Genomic DNA, 20,033 nt, shown 5'->3' with positions numbered 1-20,033 from the left:
GTGTACTAGCGAAGGTAAACCTCTCAATGTCCCGGATGTTTGACCGGCTTGTCTGAAAAACGTTCATGCTCGACATCTTCTTCATCCAATGAGATGTGGCCACGATTTTCGGGTGTTAATTCGGACATGTAAGCACACGATTGGAAGAAGTAGGACGCTCTTCGTTCTGCCATTGGTTCTGTGTTGTGCGTGGTGTGTGGGGATTGGTCAGCCAAGCCAGTCCGCCTCCGTCAAACCAGCCCTTTCATAAAGTCGTCTTCTAGGCACTCCATGCATTTCCAAGGCTTTTGCCGGAGAAGCGCGTGTGTGCGGCATCCGTGGGACTGTAATCAATAAGCAGTCTGAAGTAAATTATTTTTGTGTCACAATGAAGCGGTTATGGGTCGTAGGGCTTCTCTGTGCCCTTCTTGCATTCAGTAAGTATGCGTTTATAGATTTCTAAATTGCTTTTTAATGCCAGATGCATTTCATCTTCACACCCTCACGACTTCTGCTGCTTCCCTATTCATCTCTGCGGCTTGAACTTGAATGATGGCTAACATGCTAACTATATTGAATCCAGTCGTTATTGTTGGATGAACAGCTAAACTCGATTTTGTTATGTAGTTGCGATTAGTAGGCTGTCATTTGAATGATAACTGAAACTGAACATCGTATGGGGCCATGACTGTTGGATTATCATTGGGTGAATAGGCAATGAGCCTTGCAGACAAGACTGATATATTTGTGCTTCTGGAAGTTTCTTATCAAATAACGACAGATAAGGTTGTGCAGACCTAGACAACGTTAGCCCTCGCATCTATGTGTATTTTGTTATTTCCATGTGTAGTCATAGGAAGGGACACCACTGTGTATTTACCTGGGCGTATAATAATGGCTATCTCCTGAAGAGAATGCAGGATTTTGCTTGCTTGGTGCGTTGAAGCAGCGGTTTTCCCGGAACTCGCGCTTGGCTAGCCAGCTAGCACCTCTGCTCCACAAAAAAATGTCCTGGACGTTGACTAGCTTGCTCGCGCTAGGTGGACGCTTGTTAAAACCACCGAGGCTCGAGTATTAAACCTCAGTAACCCTGGCGAATAAAACAGTTCCGGCTTCCCTGACTTCCCATTGAAGCTCACCTTTCTCCTCTCTGTCGTTTGGTTGTAAAGAACACCCCGGCAGATGGGCAACGACGTCAGTTCATTAATGTCAAGTGCTGTGGCAACTTGTGGAGTAATGTTTCCCCGGTGCCATCAGCGGTCATACTGAGCACTTGACGTATTTTTTTTAATTCAGTATTGGTGGGCTACCAATTTTGGGCAACCAACACTGGTTTTACCACGGTCACGTGGCGCGCTGGATGCCCTGTCATCAACCCCGACAGCCGAAATTAGCGCCTCTGCTTTTATGACCGCAGTTATGCCCCTCACAAGGCACTGGCTTCAACATTAACTTCACTACATCGTCTAGTTACTGAGCAACAATGGCTCAGAGGTTGCACTCATGGATTCATCAATGGCTGGATGTGGATCGATGTCCGGTTTCCAGCCAGACATATCAAGCGAATAATGTTATTTTGTGTGTTGATTATTGTGTTGATTCAAGAATACACTTGTTTTTCTTTTCAGCATCTGTGAAGGCAGATGATGAAGTTGACATCGACGGAACTGTGGAGGATGACCTGGGCAAGAGCAGGGATGGATCCAGGACAGATGATGAAGTGATACAGAGGTGTGTACAGTTAGTTAGTTGTGTGTGTGTGTAGGTGTGTGTGCTTGAGTGAATCGCCCACTCCTACCCAGTGTTTCTTTCAAAACACTGCGTACCTAATTTTAGATACTTTCCGCTTGAATCGGGGCCAGAAAGATCAAATACGGCAGCTGTGGTTCATTGCACCTCTTATGACTTGAGAGAAGAGCCTGTGTGTATCTCCAGGGTGTATGCAGGGTTTTAAAAAGTATTAAAAGGTGATAAATTAAAAAGCCAAAATTTAATGGCCTTAAAAGTTGTAAATTTGCTCAAAAGGTATTATTTTTAGAAAAATTAGGTATTGTTTTTTTTTTGTTGTTGTCCCATTTTGACAAAAAAAATGGATTGATTCTGTATCTGAGGGCAGTATGAGGGGCAGTCATGGTTATGTCGTTAGGGCGTCAGGTTGCCAACCTGCCAGATTAGTGGGGGCAGTAATTAACCAGTGCTCTCCCCCATCCTCCTCCATGACATGGGTACACGGAGCATGGTACCGTCCCGCCGCACTGCTCCCTTTCGGGCATCTTTTTGCAAAAAAACGAAAGTGTAATGTAAGGAGGTAGAAATTACAAAAGATGTCTTGTTAGTACTTGCATCGAAGTGTCGTGATCATTGTAAAAAAAATCTAAAGGTAGTGAAAAGGGGTATTAAATGGTAGTAAATTTGACTTCAAGATTGGTGTATATACCCTGATCTCATGAGGCTTGGCCATAATATTCCCAGATGTGACGCTAAGACATTTTATTCCCAGCGGTGGGTTTTTGTTTGTTTGTGGGGGCAGAGGTGATCTCCAAAATAAACAGTTTGGCTTGTGTCAAGGTCTTTTAGGACTGGCTGGGATGAGAGAGGTTCTGCATTAGGATGCGTGTTTTGGTGAGGGGTTGACTAGACAGTAGACACAGTTACATCACATTTGCCTGTTGGAACAACAATCAGCATCTAGTCTCCTCTTTACCATTTCAATCTAAATTTGTGTCACATCAGGGAGGAAGAGGCCATCCAGCTGGACGGATTGAATGCGGCACAGATTAAGGAAATCCGTGAGAAGTCGGAAAAGCATGTCTTCCAGGCGGAGGTGAACCGTATGATGAAGCTCATCATCAACTCTCTCTACAAGAACAAGGAGGTGAGCAGAGCAGCACATCTATGGCAGGTGTATTGTCTTCTGAAAGATGCACTGTGTAGGATGGTGACCAGTATTGTAACTATGGTGTTCATTGAAATGCTGCTGTCTACTTCCACATTTGAACTTTTCATGAATATTTCCTAAATACTGAACTAATATTTACTAGCATGACCAAAGTGCTGTGGCTAAAAATATCTATGCCTGGAAATTCAAAATGGCGGATATGGAGAAGAGCCACCTTTTCATGTACAAAAAGTGCAATTATCCCAGTCATAACGAATACTTAGAATTTGATGGTGGTGGGTGGTATGTATTTGTGAAAAGGTAACATTTGTGAATGGACAGCTTTCTGGAAAGAAACTGCATACATATTAAACAGTGTGCACATTTAAGGAACACCATGGAGGCTTACTATGACTTACAGATGGATTTGGAGGAGAAAATGCAGCTAAAAAAACCTTTAAAACCTTCATCAGTGGGATGAAGCAGATGTGCAGTTGAACTGTGATTGTGCTCCCTTGTGATGTGACTGACTTATCATTTTTCTCTCGGTCATTCTCTGCACTCTGCACACCCCATAGATCTTCCTCAGGGAGCTCATCTCTAACGCCTCTGATGCTCTGGACAAGATCCGCCTGCTCTCTCTCACCAACGAAGATGCTCTGGCTGGCAACGAAGAGTTAACCGTTAAGATTAAGGTATGCCTGCTCTTCTTGCCCTTTCCATACACCCCTCCTCCCCCCCCCATAGTCTTGCTCAACAATAGTCTTGCTCAACATGCTCATCATTTTTTTTCTGTAAGGCAAGATGATGATACACACCCATTCATAGCAGCTCTTCTTATAGCAACACCCCCATCCAAATGTTGGATTAGTTGAAACCAGAACAGGTCCTTAAAAAGACCAGACACATTCACAACACCACTTGAACTCATAAACAATACATTCACATCTGAAATGTTTACAATGTTTGGGAACTTATTGTTGAGTCTGTGGTCTTATTCCACTCCCTTCATAGGCATGCCAACCTTGCATGCAGTATTTGACTGGCAAAAGTCTGGTGTTTGGCCAGATCTCCTAGATTTGATATGGTGCCGCAGCAGAAGCATCTGTTGGAATGGCGCTTGAAGCAACATTAAGTAGATTTCTTCTTTGGTTGACTTGGAAATGTTATCGTCAGAAAGTTTAATTTGCATAGCTGACACATCCTCAGGAAGTCAAGCCAGATAATTCTGCCGCTTTTATGACTGTCAGTTTTGTTTTACGGAGGTAAATATGTCACTTGCCTCACAGCGATAAGAAAATGAAGTCAGCAAGCGGTGCGTCTGAATCATTGAGCATGCAATCCATGCTATGGCCCATTGCATTTTTATAAGGCAAAGTCTCACCATTGATTTGCATCACCAAAGCCCCAGCTTGCAGATCAAAGGCAGTCTAGAATTGCATGAAAATTAGACACTTGGAGAAATGAACATGCATTTTAAAACGTGAATGAGTCTTCTTTTGCGACACGTTTCGTGGAGCATTGTCGCCCTTCGTTCCTCTAAAAGCCGACCTGTAAAGGGCTCTGCATACTTCACGTGCGCATTTTGTCGCGTGTGGCGCGAGAACCATTAATGACGTCATCACTTGCGACAGACTATTCATACTTCAGAAGGCTTTCTCTCGCATTGTCGGAAGTGCCCTCTGCTGTTCATGAGAGAAACGGCAGTTTCTTTCGCAACTCGCAGCGTGAGTTCTACGGATGCATAAAATAGAAAGCCAAACACGGCTGCTGTAGGGCTACTGAACGTCTGACTTGTGACTTACCACATTGAAACATATATTTTTTGTTGTAGCCTACATTGCCAGATCATTCCAAGACCATGTGAGAGCATTGTTCTGGCGGCAGAATTTTTAAATATATCGCCGAACACAACGTGCTTCTGAACAAAGTAAACAATTGTTTCACTGAACAACATTTAAGAGAGAAGATAAAATAACTCTCTATGACATTTTATTATCCTTAAAATGGTGCAGGATCCATTCTGTAGTAGCCTACAGTAGTTGTAGCCTCTCTTCGCAACTCCTGCTTTGTCTGCCTACCTGCATGGTCGCTGGTGGCGCACGACATGTTACAAAAAATGTGGGGTGCACGACGTCGCGACAGGCAGCTCGCGCCACGGCGTGTGACGTCATTTTGGGTCACGTGATGGCGCGAGTGAGGTCGCGAGTGAGGTCGCGAGTGAAGTATGAAGGAGACTTACACCAGTCACGCCAAGTATGAATCCCCCTTAAGGATCCTGAAAGTCTATGATTAATTCCATTTTTATTGTGAATTGTAGCCTATCTGTCAAGAGGCTGAAAAAAACTCACTTCATGTCTGATCAATAGGCATCGGCTATGTTTGACAGATGGCCACGTCTAATCTTCTAACTTTAATAAACCCAAGAAAATGACTTGATATTTTCCTTAGGCCTACACCACCGGCACCATTATAATATTACGAGTATTTCCCACATACACCATGTAATGTTATACATGTAGTATCAATAAACCACGAAAAATGCCATGTGGCCTTGGCTACCTGAATAAAACAAATCGTGCGGAATGTGGATCGTGCAGCCTTGCGTGGTGCACATGTGCAGATAGGATGGTGCAGAATAATAATGGTGCACTTACAGCTGCTGTAGCTGCTCTTGTCAACTGGTTTGTGTGTGTCTGTTCGCCTCACAAGGGGATATTGTAAGACAGTATAACTATAACAAACGTCCACAAATGAGATCAAGGCAGCATTTCCTGGGATTTTTTGTTGTGTGGTGGGCATGTTGGGAAATTAATCGATTAATTATTACATGGGCATTATTTATTCATCATCAGACTTATTTAGACATTGCTTGAATTCAGACCCTGGCCATTGCGTACTGTATGCCCAGAGTATATGTTGGCTTGATGATGTCCTCTTTTGAAAGTCGCTTTGGTTATAAAGCGTCTGTCAAATGTAATGTAATGTATAACATATCTATTCTGTCATAACAAGTGGAAAAAACTGGGGCACATGAATAAATTATGAAAAAAAGTAATAATGATGACCCCTTCCTTCCCGCTTCTCAGGCGGACAAGGAGAAGAACATGCTGCACGTGACGGACACGGGTGTGGGCATGACCAAGGAGGAGCTGGTGAAGAACCTGGGCACCATCGCCAAGTCGGGCACCAGCGAGTTCCTCAACAAGATGACGGAGATGCAGACGGAGGGCCAGTCCACCTCCGAGCTGATTGGCCAGTTCGGCGTGGGCTTCTACTCTGCCTTCCTGGTGGCCGACAAGGTCATCGTCACCTCCAAGCACAACAACGGCACGCAGCACATCTGGGAGTCTGACTCCAACGAGTTCTCAGTCATCGAGGACCCACGAGGGGACACGCTGGGACGCGGAAGCACCATCACGTAAGAAGTGCAGCCAGTCTTCAAAGCGTGATGTTATCAGAACGTTTTTTTTGTTTTGTTTTGATTGCAGCCAGGCTAGGCAACGACTCGCAGCATAAATCGGCTAGCTTCAGCTCAGCTTACACCTTCAGGCGTAGAATGTAGGGTGTGGTCGATATTGTGTGTAAGGTTTGATCTGTAATTTGTCAGAGCTTTTTAAAATGTGAAGTTTTTTTGGTTTCTAAGTCCTCTGGTGTCTCTTCTCTCTACCCAGCCTTGTGATGAAGGAGGAGGCCTCTGACTTCCTGGAGCTGGAGACTATTAAGAACCTCGTCAGGAAATACTCTCAGTTCATTAACTTTCCCATCTACGTCTGGAGCAGCAAGGTGCGTTCACGGCAAATTTTCACACAATAGCGTAAAGGTGGCACTAAAGCACAGATTAAAGGCATTTTAAAGGGTAAAACTATTGGAAATACTGTAATATGCATTGCTTCCTTCCTTTTTCGTGATCTCTGACTGTTCATTTAGAAACCTACCGAAGTTGCAAAAACAAAATCTAATCTAATTTTTTGCTTTGATTTAATGTTACTCCTCTTGCTCTCGCGCCTCTTTAGACCGAGACTGTGGAGGAGCCCATTGATGAGGATGAGGAGGTGAAAGAGGAGGCCAAGGACGAGGACGCCACTGAGGATGAGGCCGAGGTGGAAGAGGAAGAGGAGAAGGAGGATAAGCCCAAGACTAAGAAGGTACGGTGCCCAGGAGGAACACTACATTAGGGGATTAGAAAAGCAATATGGATCCATTACATTATCCAGACTCCCGTCCTCGACCTGTGCTTGTGGCCTCACACTTCGTTGACTTGTGGGGGACTTTTCCCCATTCAACATCTCTATGGCAAATGACCTCTTGTATTGCGTTTTTGTGAGATATTGAATAAAACTTCTGTCGTCAATGTTTTAACGAGGCCACAAGCACAAGGGAGGACAGGAGTTAGGGTAATGGAAAGAACCCAGTGTGAATGAAGGAAGCAATGGAGTCTTAGCCCTCCAAGAGCCAAACGACAATATAATTTGAAGATATGAAATCCCCTTGCACAGCCCTCTAATCGGAAAAAAGAATCCCTGCACAACATTAATTTTGTTTGTATTGATCAACATTGAAGAAGCAGACTGTGAAAAGCAGTTCTTTACTACCGCTACTTGCTCACACATTTCAGCTGTTGCTAGACTTCATTAAGACTGGCCAATAGTGGTGAGATTTGTGTCTGCATATTTCATTTCGCAAGCTGGGGCAGCCATGGCCTAATGTTCAGGAGATGGGCTCTGAATCAGAAGGTTGCCGGTTCAATTCCCACCCTTCTACTTCATACCACCATCCATGGCGGCTGTGCCTTTGAGCAAAGCACCTAACCCCATACTTTTCCAGGGACTGTAACCAATATCCTGTAAATTACTGCAAGTCGTTTTGGATAAAAGCGTCACCTTAGTGTAATATAGATTAATCTTGTGTAAAATGTTTTCATATTTAGTTGATTTTACATCTATGTCTCTGTGTGTAGGTGGAGAAGACTGTGTGGGACTGGGAGCTGATGAACGACATCAAGCCCATCTGGACGCGGCCCGCCAAGGAGGTGGAGGAGGACGAGTACACCGCCTTCTACAAGACCTTCTCCAAGGTGACCAGACATTGCATCCAAGCTGACATTATAGTTCATTATGAAGGCTGCAGTTGTGGGCTAACAGGGTTAGGGAGGTGGTCTTAAGATCAGAGAATTGCAGTTTCGAATCCCATCCTTACCTCTCCCTACACCTCCACCCATGGCTGAAGTGCCTTTGAGCAAGGCACCTAACCCCATGTTGCTCATAATTAATAACACCAAGTCAGCTGCAGCACAGTATCTTTCCATCTGACTTCAGTCACAGGATGTGTTTCTATAATAAAAAGACACGATATAGAGGTTGCATCCCTCTATTTCTCGCACACACCCCTCCTACCTTCAGACTTGATTTAATTTTGAACAGAAGACCATTACAAATACAAAGTCTTTTATTGTCATTATACAAGGTATAATGAGATTTTTTTAAATTAAGAGGAACAAGTGTCAACTGCACGTTAACAAAAAAATGTAACACAAGTGCCTTTATCGTTGATGTGCAGCGCAGCATGAACTGTTCAATGAGGCAGAGATGGTTGGTGTAATTTGCTATGGATGCTGTGTGTTTGTGTGTAGGACTCTGATGACCCCATCGCTCACATCCACTTCACCGCTGAGGGAGAGGTGACCTTCAAATCCATCCTGTTCGTGCCTGCGTCTGCCCCTCGTGGCCTGTTCGACGAGTACGGCTCCAAGAAGAACGACTATATCAAGGTACGTTGCCCACGTCCATATACACATGCATACAAATGATCATGTACGTGCAAACGCTAATATAGTCTTCCACACTACCGGAATGAACTCACTCTGTCACACCATGCACACTCGCTGTGTGTCGCTCTGTCTCCATCTGTTACCGTGGGCGGTGGTGGCTCAGGTGATGGAGAGCAGCCTGTTCTGCAACCAGAAGCTTGCAGGTTCAAGCCCCACTCTGCCTGTCTCCATCGACATGTCTTGAGCAATATGCCTAACCCCAAATTGCTCCTGGTGGCTGAGTGGTACCCCTGCCACCAGTGTATCAATCGGTGAAAATGAGCGAGGCATGCAATGTAAAGCGGTTGGAGTGCTTGAAAAAGTGGAAATGGTCTTTATAAATGCAGACCACTTAATGTTTTTGTTTGTGCATAGGCTAGTGTGTTTAACTCTCGATGTAATCTAATATGCTCTCCAATATCTCTCCACAGCTGTTTGTGCGCAGAGTGTTTATCACTGATGACTTCCACGACATGATGCCCAAATATCTCAACTTCGTCAAGGGAGTGGTAAGCACGGTTCTGTTTCTTTTTGTCTTTGATAGGGATCCACATTGATGGTGCTTAAAGAATACATTTCTAAAGAATAAGAAACCATTTGATGCCTCTTGTTGTGCCTTCTTTCAGGTGGACTCTGATGACCTGCCCCTGAATGTGTCCAGAGAGACCCTGCAGCAGCACAAACTGTTGAAGGTAAAACCTGGCTCACTGCTGGAACACCAGTAGACCTCCTCCTACCACCTAAAGAGCATACTGTAGCTCAGGGGTTCCCAACCTATTCCATCGTGGGGCCCACTTGAAATGTTCACAAATGTTAACCTCTGACCCAATAAACAATACAACTAAAAAAAAATAGTCAACCGCAGCTTACACACACATATTATTTAGATTTTTAGGAAACTATAAGGGCCCACTTGGATTACTTTCAAGGCCCATCAGTAGCCCACAGTTTAGCTTATTGGACATGAGCTTTTTCTTAATTTGGTTCCTCCCTCACTGCATTTGTGATAGGGCTGCAGACTTGTGGCTTGACTGGGGAGGATGAACATTTAACCCTTCTCTGCAGAGTGTAATAAAGTAGAAGTAGAATCTAATCTAATAACCAACTACCTCGCCCTCATGCTCCGTACTGCCCACCATCCTCTTTTAAACATTAACGAACCAACCCTCCTCTGCACCCATCCTCTCTCTCTCAGGTGATCCGCAAGAAGCTGGTGCGCAAGACACTGGACATGATCAAGAAGATCGCAGAGGAGCATTACAACGAGAAGTTCTGGAAGGAGTTTGGCACCAACATCAAGCTGGGCGTGATCGAGGACCACTCCAACCGCACGCGGCTGGCCAAGCTGCTGCGCTTCCAGACCTCCAACAGCGAGAAGGAGGTGGCCAGCCTGGAGCAGTACGTGGAGCGCATGAAGGAGAAGCAGGACAAGATCTACTTCATGGCCGCCACCAGCAGGAAGGAGGTACGGAGAGCCGCCAGGGACAGGGATTGTTGTATGAATGGTTGGCATGGGTATGGTTATTGACTAAAGAGAGAGTAAAGTATTGTCATGCAGCATCTAGGATCGCTTGGATGAACTGCATAATTTGGCAATTTTCGAAAGGTCGTCGGGGACAGAGTTTTGTAATGATGCCGGACCGGGTAGTTGCCCGGTCAGCCCGCTCATGGTCCTGCCACGCATGTTAGTTACGCAAGAAAATAGTAAAGTTAAAAAAGAGTGTGTATGTGATTTCCGTGCTGTTAACATGCTATTGCAATAACATGGTGTTGGCTGTTTTTATTAGGATTTCTTTTCTTATGATTTTTTTTGCCAGCATTTATAGGCTTTTTTGTCAATCTTGCAACCAGGGGGGGCTGGTTGAGGGCGCCAGTCAATGTAGGACCGCCACTGCTAACATTCTTGCCATCTTGTCTTCCAGGCGGAGTCTTCTCCCTTCGTGGAGCGTCTGCTGAAGAAGGGCTACGAGGTGATCTACCTGACAGAGCCGGTGGACGAGTACTGCATCCAGGCGCTGCCAGAGTTCGACAGCAAGCGCTTCCAGAACGTGGCCAAGGAGGGCATCAAGTTCGACGAGAGTGAATCGGCCAAGGAGAGGAGGGAGGCCCAGGAGAAGGAGTTTGAGCCCCTTGTCTCCTGGATGAAGGACAATGCCCTCAAGGACAAGGTGCGGCACTGTTTTGATCATGATGACTGTAATAACACCAGACGAGCGCACCCCCACTCTGGTGGACAGAAACACACACACACACGCCACCAACAAACAAACAAACAAACACACAATCTTGGACGATCACAAAACCTCTTTGGCAGAGGTAATTACAAATACATTTTATTTGTGACATGAGGCCTTTTGTTCACATTATCTATGGTCCCCTTAGCAAGAAATATAGGATAAAAATTCAAACTATTATTTAAAGAAGAAATGTCTAATGCGTAGATGCTTTGTAAGGCAAAACAAATAAGCAAGCAGTGTTTTGATGCATTTTATTTGACATGGTGCCTTTCAGGTCACCTGAGGTCACCTTAGACAAATGAATTAATAAAATAAAAGTACAAAATATTATTGAAGGAGCAGAAATGATTGAAAGTATATGGGCAGCTTTGAAAAGAGGAGTGCGCAGTGCATGTCCAGTGGGTGTACTGTCGAATGCATACTTTGTAAGGCATGACGAGTATGGTATTTGTCAGTGTCACCCAGTTGTAACATTTCATCTTGCAGTGAAATGACTTGGTGCTCAAAGACAAGGGAGCTGCTCGATTGCTCATCTTGATTTAAAAAAAATTAAACACACATGCATGCAGTTGGTTTATGTACCTACCAGCAGTGTTATTCAAAGTTTGGATGGTTAGATTTTATTCTCTTTGAAATATTGACATGCATTACAATAAAAACGCCATTTGCTAATATAGTACCATTGACGGTAAATAGAATGGACGCCAAATCAACGCTATTTGCCATTCAACGCTTTGAAGCCAGATTTGGGAACATTCCAACTTACATTCCACCTTAGCAACGCCAAACGCAGGTGCTGATTGGACAACAGCAAGACTTCTAACGGTCAATCAAACCATGTTCTGATGCTCATTGGTCAATTTAACTTTTAATATCTCTCTAAAATAAAACATTACAAGAAAAATCACCACCCTGGTTAGTTGGAGNGCAAGGGGACCTACTAGTTGAGCGAAAAATGATCCCCCTGGAGTGGCATTTAAGGGAGATACAGGGTTTTATGTCTCTCATAGGAATGAATGGGATTTGGCCATTTTTTTGTCTTTTTGGGTCCAACCTTGGCTCCAACTTGGCTTCAACAATGAAATAGAATTTTGGCCTCCATTCTATTTACTCTCAATGTATAGTACCTTACCTGTAGTTGTGAATGGCAGACGTTTTTACTTTGTGTGATTTATGGAAGTCCTCTGTAGGTCACTAGGTCCTGTTTTCAGTGTGAAGGCAAAGTGGCAACTCTTATCTCTTATCGGCTTGCTGAAATAAATGCAGAAAGCGTCTTTCAAAGTTCATGTTATTCATAGGAGTTCTACGTTAGGTCATTAGGTATTATTTCCTGTTTGAGAACAAAGGGTTGCCCTTCTCTCACCTCTTATCCGTACACTATTTGAAATTGAGAAGGTGGTTCTCAAAAAAAAGCATTCTACAAAAAAGTAAAACGCTTCCAGCTCAGTCCTCTGTGGGTCACCTACGGATGTTAAGTGAAGTGTAACCCTCTGTTATCCGTCTGTTTACAGATTGAGAAGGCCGTTCTGTCCGAGAGGCTGACCAACTCTCCATGCGCCCTGGTGGCCAGTCAGTATGGCTGGTCAGGCAACATGGAGCGCATCATGAAGGCTCAGGCCTACCAGACTGGCAAGGACATCTCCACTAAGTATGTACACCCTCCTGTGGACTTTGTTAGAATTTCTTGCCGCACAACATTTTCAGCCATCCTTTGCTGTACAGAGCACTAATGCTGTCCATCTCCTCTCTCATCCAGCTATTACGCCAGCCAGAAGAAAACCTTAGAGATCAACCCCAGACACCCTCTCATCAAGGAGATGCTCAAGAGAGTAAATGTGAGTAGAATAAATATAATGTCCTACTGTAACGAAGGTGTCCCACTGGGATTCAGACCCAGACCTTTAGAGGTACCGAACTGTTAGTGTAATGTCCTGCTGCAGCAAAAGGGAGTAGAGTTCAATTCTAAGAGTTTTCCCACTGGGATTAATATCCAGACCTTTGGTGGTAATTAACTAACTGGGGCTCTGACTGCTACCCAGAAGAGCCAGGCTCATTGGCGTACTGTAACTGAGTAGCCATCACCACGGTTGTGGGTGCACCCCATCACACCTCCCTCCTCTTTAGCCATTTTTTCCCTCTGGCTCCTGTCCTAGATCTGTGCTTGTGACCTCGCACTTCATGTAACGACCCACTTCTGGAGAAGGCAATGTTTCTCCAACCTAGCCACAACAACTTAACCCCATTCAAAATCCTGATTGCTCATGAGAAGATGACTACCGATATTTCAATTGCGATTTTGCAGCTTCTGTCATCAATGACTTGTTGTGATGTCATCACTTGGCCATAAGCACTTGGGGTGGATGGGCGGTGGGTTATTGGAAAGAACCCATGGCTTTGATTAGGTTTTGCTTAGTTTCTTGAATCAGTTTCTAACTCTCGCTCTCTTTCACTCTCTCTCTCGCTCTCTCTCGTTCTCTACTGCTAGACTGATGCTGAGGATCAGACAGCAGCTGACCTGGCGGTGGTTCTGTATGAGACGGCCACGTTACGTTCAGGCTACCAGCTGGCTGACACAAAGGCCTACGGGGAGCGCATCGAGAGAATGCTGCGACTCAGCATGAACGTAGACCTCTCCGAACAGGTACACACACATTCTCCCTCACACACACACTTTCATTGTAAATGTGTTGACGTCACATTTCAGTATTGGTCCTCCAAAAATAATAGAAAGAGCAGCTTTGGCGTCGCCGAACAGGTACACAGACGACCACACAAACTACATGATTTTTATAGGACCAATACTGAAATGTACGACACAAGTACGGATGTAGGGCTTTTGGTAATGTGGATAGTGAACCGTTTGCAAAGATATGTTTTTAGTGATGAGGTTACTGTGGCAACTGACTCTTGAGTGTGTGATTGGTGTGTTGTGCAGGTGGAGGAGGAGCCAGAGGAGGAGCCTGAAGAAGCACCGGAGGAAGAGGATAAAGACGACACAGAGATCGACGCTGAAGATGACGACGACACAGACAAGGTCAGACTCAATTATCGAATGGCTCATTGAGGGTTTTTTTCTGTATGGGCTCTGACATCAGGTGGAACAACGACATCTAATGTCCATAAATTAAATAGTAATTGGTAATGAATGTATTGCAGTGAATAATGCTTCTTAGATGATCCACTAAAAACACAAAAAAACTAAATTAGAGTAGTGGCATTAGCTATGGTTGCACCACCCTGATACGTGCCACTACGAAAATGTCATTGACTATGCGTGTTCTCTCAGTTTGGGTGTAATTTTATTTAAAAAAAAATAACAGGGGGGTGGTGGTATTTTAAAGGACAACTGAACATTAAGCCCTTTTGAGTTGTTTCAGTGTTCAATGTCCTCACTTTTTTATGTTTGCTGCGGTCTTAAAATCATGAATAGTCCAGTGAGTGGTCATAAATGTATTCATTTACTTCCCTCTAGTGTTGGATATTGTTTACTACAATGTTGTTAGTGCTTGGCTTACTACAGCACATTACTAGTACTGTTGTGCTGATATTGAAAATGTGTAATCTTGTGACCATGACCTGTGGTAGTGAGGAGTGAGAACTCCAGTCCTTTACCTGTGCTTGTGGCAATGAAGGAAGCAATGGAGTCGAAGCTCTCCTAGAGCCAAAAAAACAATGGAAGTCTATGACTAAAATGTGTGTGCATGTTAATTATTACCATGACGACTAAACCCTTTTGTATTTGTGTTTTGCTTCTCCATAGACTTCGACAGAGAAAGATGAGCTCTGAGAGATTGTGACAAACTGACGGGAGGTGCAGGATTTGGAGCGGGGGCGGGGGCGGGGGCGGGGGCAGGACTTTTGGGGTGTCCCCCGCCCTTTGACGACTGAACGTCTCTGCCAGGGGGTGGGGAATTGAGGGAATTGGGGTGGGGGAGTCAAGGGAGAGGCAGGGGTGCGTATAAATGGGGGAGGGTTTTTTAGGCACTGTTTGTGTTTTGAAATTGTTTTTCTTTTTTTTCTTTTTTTTTACATTCCTCATGACTGTAAATTTGTTAATATTTAACGGAGCTGGTTATGGAGTTCTGATTTCCTGTCACGTGAACCATTAAATGTTTGCGAAAAGGGACTGGTGTGTGGCTTTTCCTATGTGTCTTAAAGGTTTCTTTTTAAATGAAGTTTTAACAATTTGATGATAACATGCATTTTTTATAAATGCATTTTGCAACAATGGAAATTCCTAGAACTCAATATTTATGATCTCCCTTTTAGACCGTTCACCGTAGAACATTCCCTTTACTATACACCAGTGTAACTTAACACCTTCAATTATTTATAGTTTTTAAAAGTGGATTTGAAATGACTTGAGACATGTTAGCTCCGTGAGCCATGCCCATAGAAAAGGGAAATTAATGGCAAGTCCAGCTCCAGTTTATTAATTATGGGGAAATGTAATCATCGTGGCTTTGATTGCAATTTGGCTTTGAATGGATTCAGTTTGGATTACAGCACGATGGTTCGTCCATCTTCGTCTCCTATGCAGCTAACACCACCTCTTAAACCATGATTTTATTATAGACCACAATTCTCGACCTTGACGTTTCATGGTCGCCATGGAAAAAAGGCCAGTTACATTCACCCAATGTTAAATATTACATCCACTGCAAAGCCTGGTTTGTAGCATATGAGAGGGCCTGCAGATTTCCTTTAAAAAAAATAAGTTTTCAATTTGCAAACTGCGAACAAAAGTTTGCGTTGGCTCTTTCACTCAACTCTGAATGATTGGGGGACTAAAATCTGAATCATAAAGAACACTAAGGCCCAGGGCCCAAATGCGTCCTGCTCTGTTTCATGCATGCCATGAAGTAAAAAGAAGAAATGGCCAGTTACATTCACCAAACGTTGGACTTCATATGCATTGCAATGCAGAGTGATTGCTTCAGAAATGTTGTGTCATATTCATTAATGGCTCCATCACAGTGTGTAGCACATGAGACAACCTACAGCTTTTTCAGACTTAGAAATGCTTTCCTGTGTTTGCATTAGAAGGTGTTTCGAAATAGGAGCTCTTCACTGGCCCTTTGGAAACTCCAGTTTTCATTGTGGGGCTGCTGACAGAAGTTTGCCCACCCCTAAGTTCAAACATAGTCTTTTACAGCCCTCTAGTGTTGGGGATTGCCTCCTACAATAATTTGGTAGCAGTGCTCAGTTACTGTCTGCCCATGCTACTAGTGCATCCAATATTACCTCTTGCATGATTATTTGACTGTTTGTCTGCTGTGTAGAAGCACGTTAGAAATTGAATGTGACTAAGTTTTTGATGATTGAATAAAATTAGATGTCATCACTGTGAGTGAACATTCTATAAAATAATGCCTTCTACAACATTGAAGATTCTAGAATTCCATAGTACAAAGAGTAGCAGAATACCCTAGCACATTTCATGTGTAACTTCCAGGTACATTAATAGTGCAGACAAGAAAGGCTAAACAATATCCACAATCCAAATAATTAAACTCCAGTGAAACGACGGTGGGGGTATAAAACCATTTTTAAAAAAAAACAAATTATCGGGGTCTTTTTTGGTGTGTTTGTGTGCCTGCGTGCACAACTTTGTGTATGTGTGTGGCAACCTTCAGAGCCTGTGTGTGTGAATATAAAGTATGTGTGTGTATGAAATCAAAATTGAGTGTGAATGAATTTAATGGATTGATTATAAGGGGGTAAAGGGTTAGGGAATAAAATAGAGTGGATAGAGTAAATTAGATAAAATAGAGTCCTGGACGCTGAAGCAATTTAGCCTTTTAAAGAAGCTCAGAAAGCTGCAAAGAAATTAAAGAGCTTATTGCACCTTGCACATAGTGCACCTTGCATCAATAATATTCCATATGGCTGTTTTTTTCTTTTCAAACTGATCATTTTAACAGCAACACCTGTGGATAGCACCATGTAAGGACAGGGATTATGTAAATGCTCTCTGTAATACTGTGGAAAACCTCACCTGATTTTACTGAACCTCCTCTTCGGCTTTTCCTTCTGTTTGTCCTGCTCTTCCGCAACTTCAGCTGGTGTTTCAGCCTCTATGGCCTCAGCCTCGTCCTTCACCTCCTCTGCCTCTGCCTCTGCCTCTGCCTGAGCTGACCTTGTGATGGGGGGCAGAGGGGCAACCTTTTTGCTAAATGCCCATGGACCAAGGAGGGAGGTCTGGGAGAAGGTCTTGTGGGCACGGCGTGGCAGGGGTGGAAATTTTGATGGGGTGGAGGGAAGGATGGGAGACGGTGGGCAGGGGCGGAAGCTTGGATGGGGTGGAGGGAAGGATGGGAGACAGGGTGGGCAGGGGTGGAAGTTTGGATGGGGTGGAGGGAAGGATGGGAGACAGAGTGGGCATGGATGGGGGTGGGGGTAGGAGGAGGGTTTAATGGGAGAGGTGGCGATGGGAGGAAGGACGTCCAGGGGTGGTGAGATGGGGGCAAGGCTAGGGGAGAGAGTGGGGAAGAGTGAGATCGTTACAGGGTAAAGAATGGATGGCTGGGGCTTCAAGATGCTGGCTTTGGTTGGGGGAAAACTATGAGGAAGAGGGGGCAGCTGTGAAGACAGGATGACCTGTAGAGGAAAAGATGGCATGTTGTTACTGGCAATGAAAAAAAAGGCTGTCTGCTCTTGTTACACACAGGTCAACACTACTTTAGAATGATACTACCATGAATGCAAGGTTCTGTGCCTTGCTTTAAAGGTGCACTGTGTAATATTTTAGTGGCTTCTTTCCAGAATGTATACTGCCCATTCACTATGTAAGTATTCATTATGACCAGGGAAAGTGCGCTTTTCATACAGGAAAAGGTGGATCTTCTTCACGTCTGCCATTTCCATTTTGAATTTCCAGCAATATGCATTTTTTTTAGCTGCAACACTTAGTGCACTTTGTTCATACTAGTAGTCGATACTAGTTTATTACTTAGTAAATATTGATGAAAATTTTGCAATAGGTAGCACAGGAGCAAAGGAGCAGCATAGTTGCAATACTCTCTCTCGCCACCATCCTACACAGTGCATCTTTAAAAATCTCCTATTCAGGGTTTTACCCCATTAATAGATAGTTGAGAGACAGAGACAGAGACAGAGGAAGTTAGTACCTCTACGCCTATTGACAGACATATGGAGGGATTGGAGAGTGACCTTTGGCCAGACTTGAACCTATAGTCATCGTCCACATAATTACCTTTTCATTCATGAAAATACAGAGCTCTGGAGCTGAGGCAGGGAAAGTGTCCATATAGGGAAGCATGTTTTCTTTTTTGGCCTCCTTCACATGGATGATAAAGCTCTCCTGCACAGACACAAAGAATAACAGGAGCAGTGTAGTTGGTTATCGTTGGACAGGCTGGTTATATAGTGGACATGTAGATAGATCATGACCCTCAGCTTTCGAAGTGTCTCATGTTATGTTTGGGGCACAAAATGATGTTCTCTCAGTCTTCGCACATTATGCAGCACCACTGATGGGGACAGAATCAATGGAGTGCACTTACATGCTTCTTTTTAGGCATATGCCACATTGTATTGTCCACATGTGCTCCCCCTAGGCTCTGTGCGTGTGTTTCCCAACCAAAAACCGTGGTTCAATGGGGATGTGAAACATAAGATCAGGTTGCGACAGGAGGCCTTCAAGACGGGAGACCAGGTAGAATACAAGAAAGTACGTTATGACCTGCAAAAGTCCATCAGAGCAGCAAAAAGGGCTCATTCTCAAAAACTGGAAAGCCACTATATTAGCCAGAACACACGCAGGATGTGGCAGGGAATTCAGTCAGTGACAAATTATAGGAGAACAACAACATCTACAGACTCCAGAGACACTACCCTTCCAGACAGGCTTAACACCTTCTATGCCAGGTTTGACAGACTGAACAAAGACAACCCTATGAAAGCCCCCTGCGATTCCACCCTCACAGCCCACCAGGTGACTCACACACAAGTCCTTAAAGTCCTGAAGCAAGTAAACCCCCACAAAGCCACCGGACCGGATGGGGTTCCCCCCGGTCATGTGGGACTCTAACGTTTACCTATAATGCGTTAAAGAAGAGAAAACCCATGACGACCAAAACTGATGGCGCAAGATCTGTAGGGCTAGGCTACCCAAAGGCGCACTGAGCGCACCATTCTTCCATAATACCGTATTATTAATACGGTTGCTGTATCTGCCGACTTTCTCGCTTCAACAACGTTGAAGGGCCGGCTAGAAAAGGATGTGAAAAGAAAGTCTATAAGGTTCATGAGGATCACACACACGCGCGCACACACACACACACACACACACACACACACACACACACGCACACACACGTGCACACGTACACACACACACACACACACACACACACACACACACACACACACACACACACACACACACACACACACACACACACACACACACACACAGCGGCGTGGAACAGGGGGGGAAAACCCTGACTCATTCTTAGAGCCCAGACCACTTGGGGGGCCCACCGGGGGCCCTCCCATGGAAAATATTTTTCTTCTTTCATTTTTTTAAACATTATTTTAAAAATAATGTCAATACATGTTGGTAATTTATGTAATTCCAAGGTTCTCTGGAAATACATCTGTTGAATTGGATATACTAGCCTGCAAATCGGCTATATTCTATCAGACACCCCCATTATCACGCATTGGTTTAGTCCGCCCTCTCGCGGACTTTTGATAGTACAATATGCGGAATCAACACTCACTCACGTCATTAGTATTAGGCATTAAACGCAGCAGCCGGTTAGCAATGAAAGACTTCTAAAACACCAGGCTTTCACAAAAAGAATAGAAAGGCAAGAGAGACAGGGGAAACAAAATGAAGGAAAGCAACTGCAGCTGATTTCTTGCAAGAAAGGTGAGCCCAAATGTCAAAATTACAGCCTACAAAGTAGGATACCTAACTAGCCTATCCCATTCCCATTCCGTGTGGCCTTCTGTGATAGCCGATGTCAAATGAAAAAAATAATCTCATTTTGTTGGCTATCATTGTGAACCCATATTTGTCTTTGATAGGCCTATATTCATAACAAGTGTCCCAAAAGACCAACATGGGTCGATGTTGGTTCAAATATCCAAATGATAGCAA

General features: G+C 44.2%; 1 protein-coding gene across 1 annotated transcript; it reads left to right on the top strand.

Moving 5' to 3' along the window:
• The first annotated feature begins 273 nt into the window (after positions 1–273).
• On the top strand, positions 274–15,029 carry hsp90b1 (heat shock protein 90, beta (grp94), member 1). The gene is made up of 18 exons (XM_063211451.1): positions 274–416; positions 1,608–1,710; positions 2,713–2,854; positions 3,436–3,552; positions 5,947–6,278; positions 6,532–6,643; positions 6,874–7,005; positions 7,818–7,934; positions 8,490–8,627; positions 9,098–9,175; positions 9,293–9,358; positions 9,862–10,131; positions 10,589–10,834; positions 12,415–12,551; positions 12,660–12,738; positions 13,389–13,544; positions 13,839–13,937; positions 14,664–15,029. Exons 1-18 carry the CDS (start codon positions 368–370, stop codon positions 14,688–14,690), a joined length of 2,400 nt encoding a protein of 799 aa, XP_063067521.1. The 5' UTR covers positions 274–367; the 3' UTR covers positions 14,691–15,029.
• The last annotated feature ends 5,004 nt before the right edge of the window (positions 15,030–20,033 follow it).

Source organism: Engraulis encrasicolus, chromosome 12 (genome assembly GCF_034702125.1).
Source record: "Engraulis encrasicolus isolate BLACKSEA-1 chromosome 12, IST_EnEncr_1.0, whole genome shotgun sequence".
NCBI classification, from domain to species: Eukaryota; Metazoa; Chordata; class Actinopteri; order Clupeiformes; family Engraulidae; genus Engraulis; species Engraulis encrasicolus.
The sequence above is the reverse complement of the archived record's forward strand: the minus strand, read 5'-3'. Positions and strand labels throughout refer to the sequence as shown.

Excerpts from the sequence above, each read along its gene's own strand:
- hsp90b1 (XM_063211451.1), top strand. The coding sequence starts at position 368 with ATGAAGCGGTTATGGGTCGTAGGGCTTCTCTGTGCCCTTCTTGCATTC. Across the intron at positions 7,935-8,489 it reads TCTACAAGACCTTCTCCAAG|GACTCTGATGACCCCATCGC; the intron begins GTGACCAGACAT and ends GTTTGTGTGTAG. Across the intron at positions 10,835-12,414 it reads ACAATGCCCTCAAGGACAAG|ATTGAGAAGGCCGTTCTGTC; the intron begins GTGCGGCACTGT and ends GTCTGTTTACAG.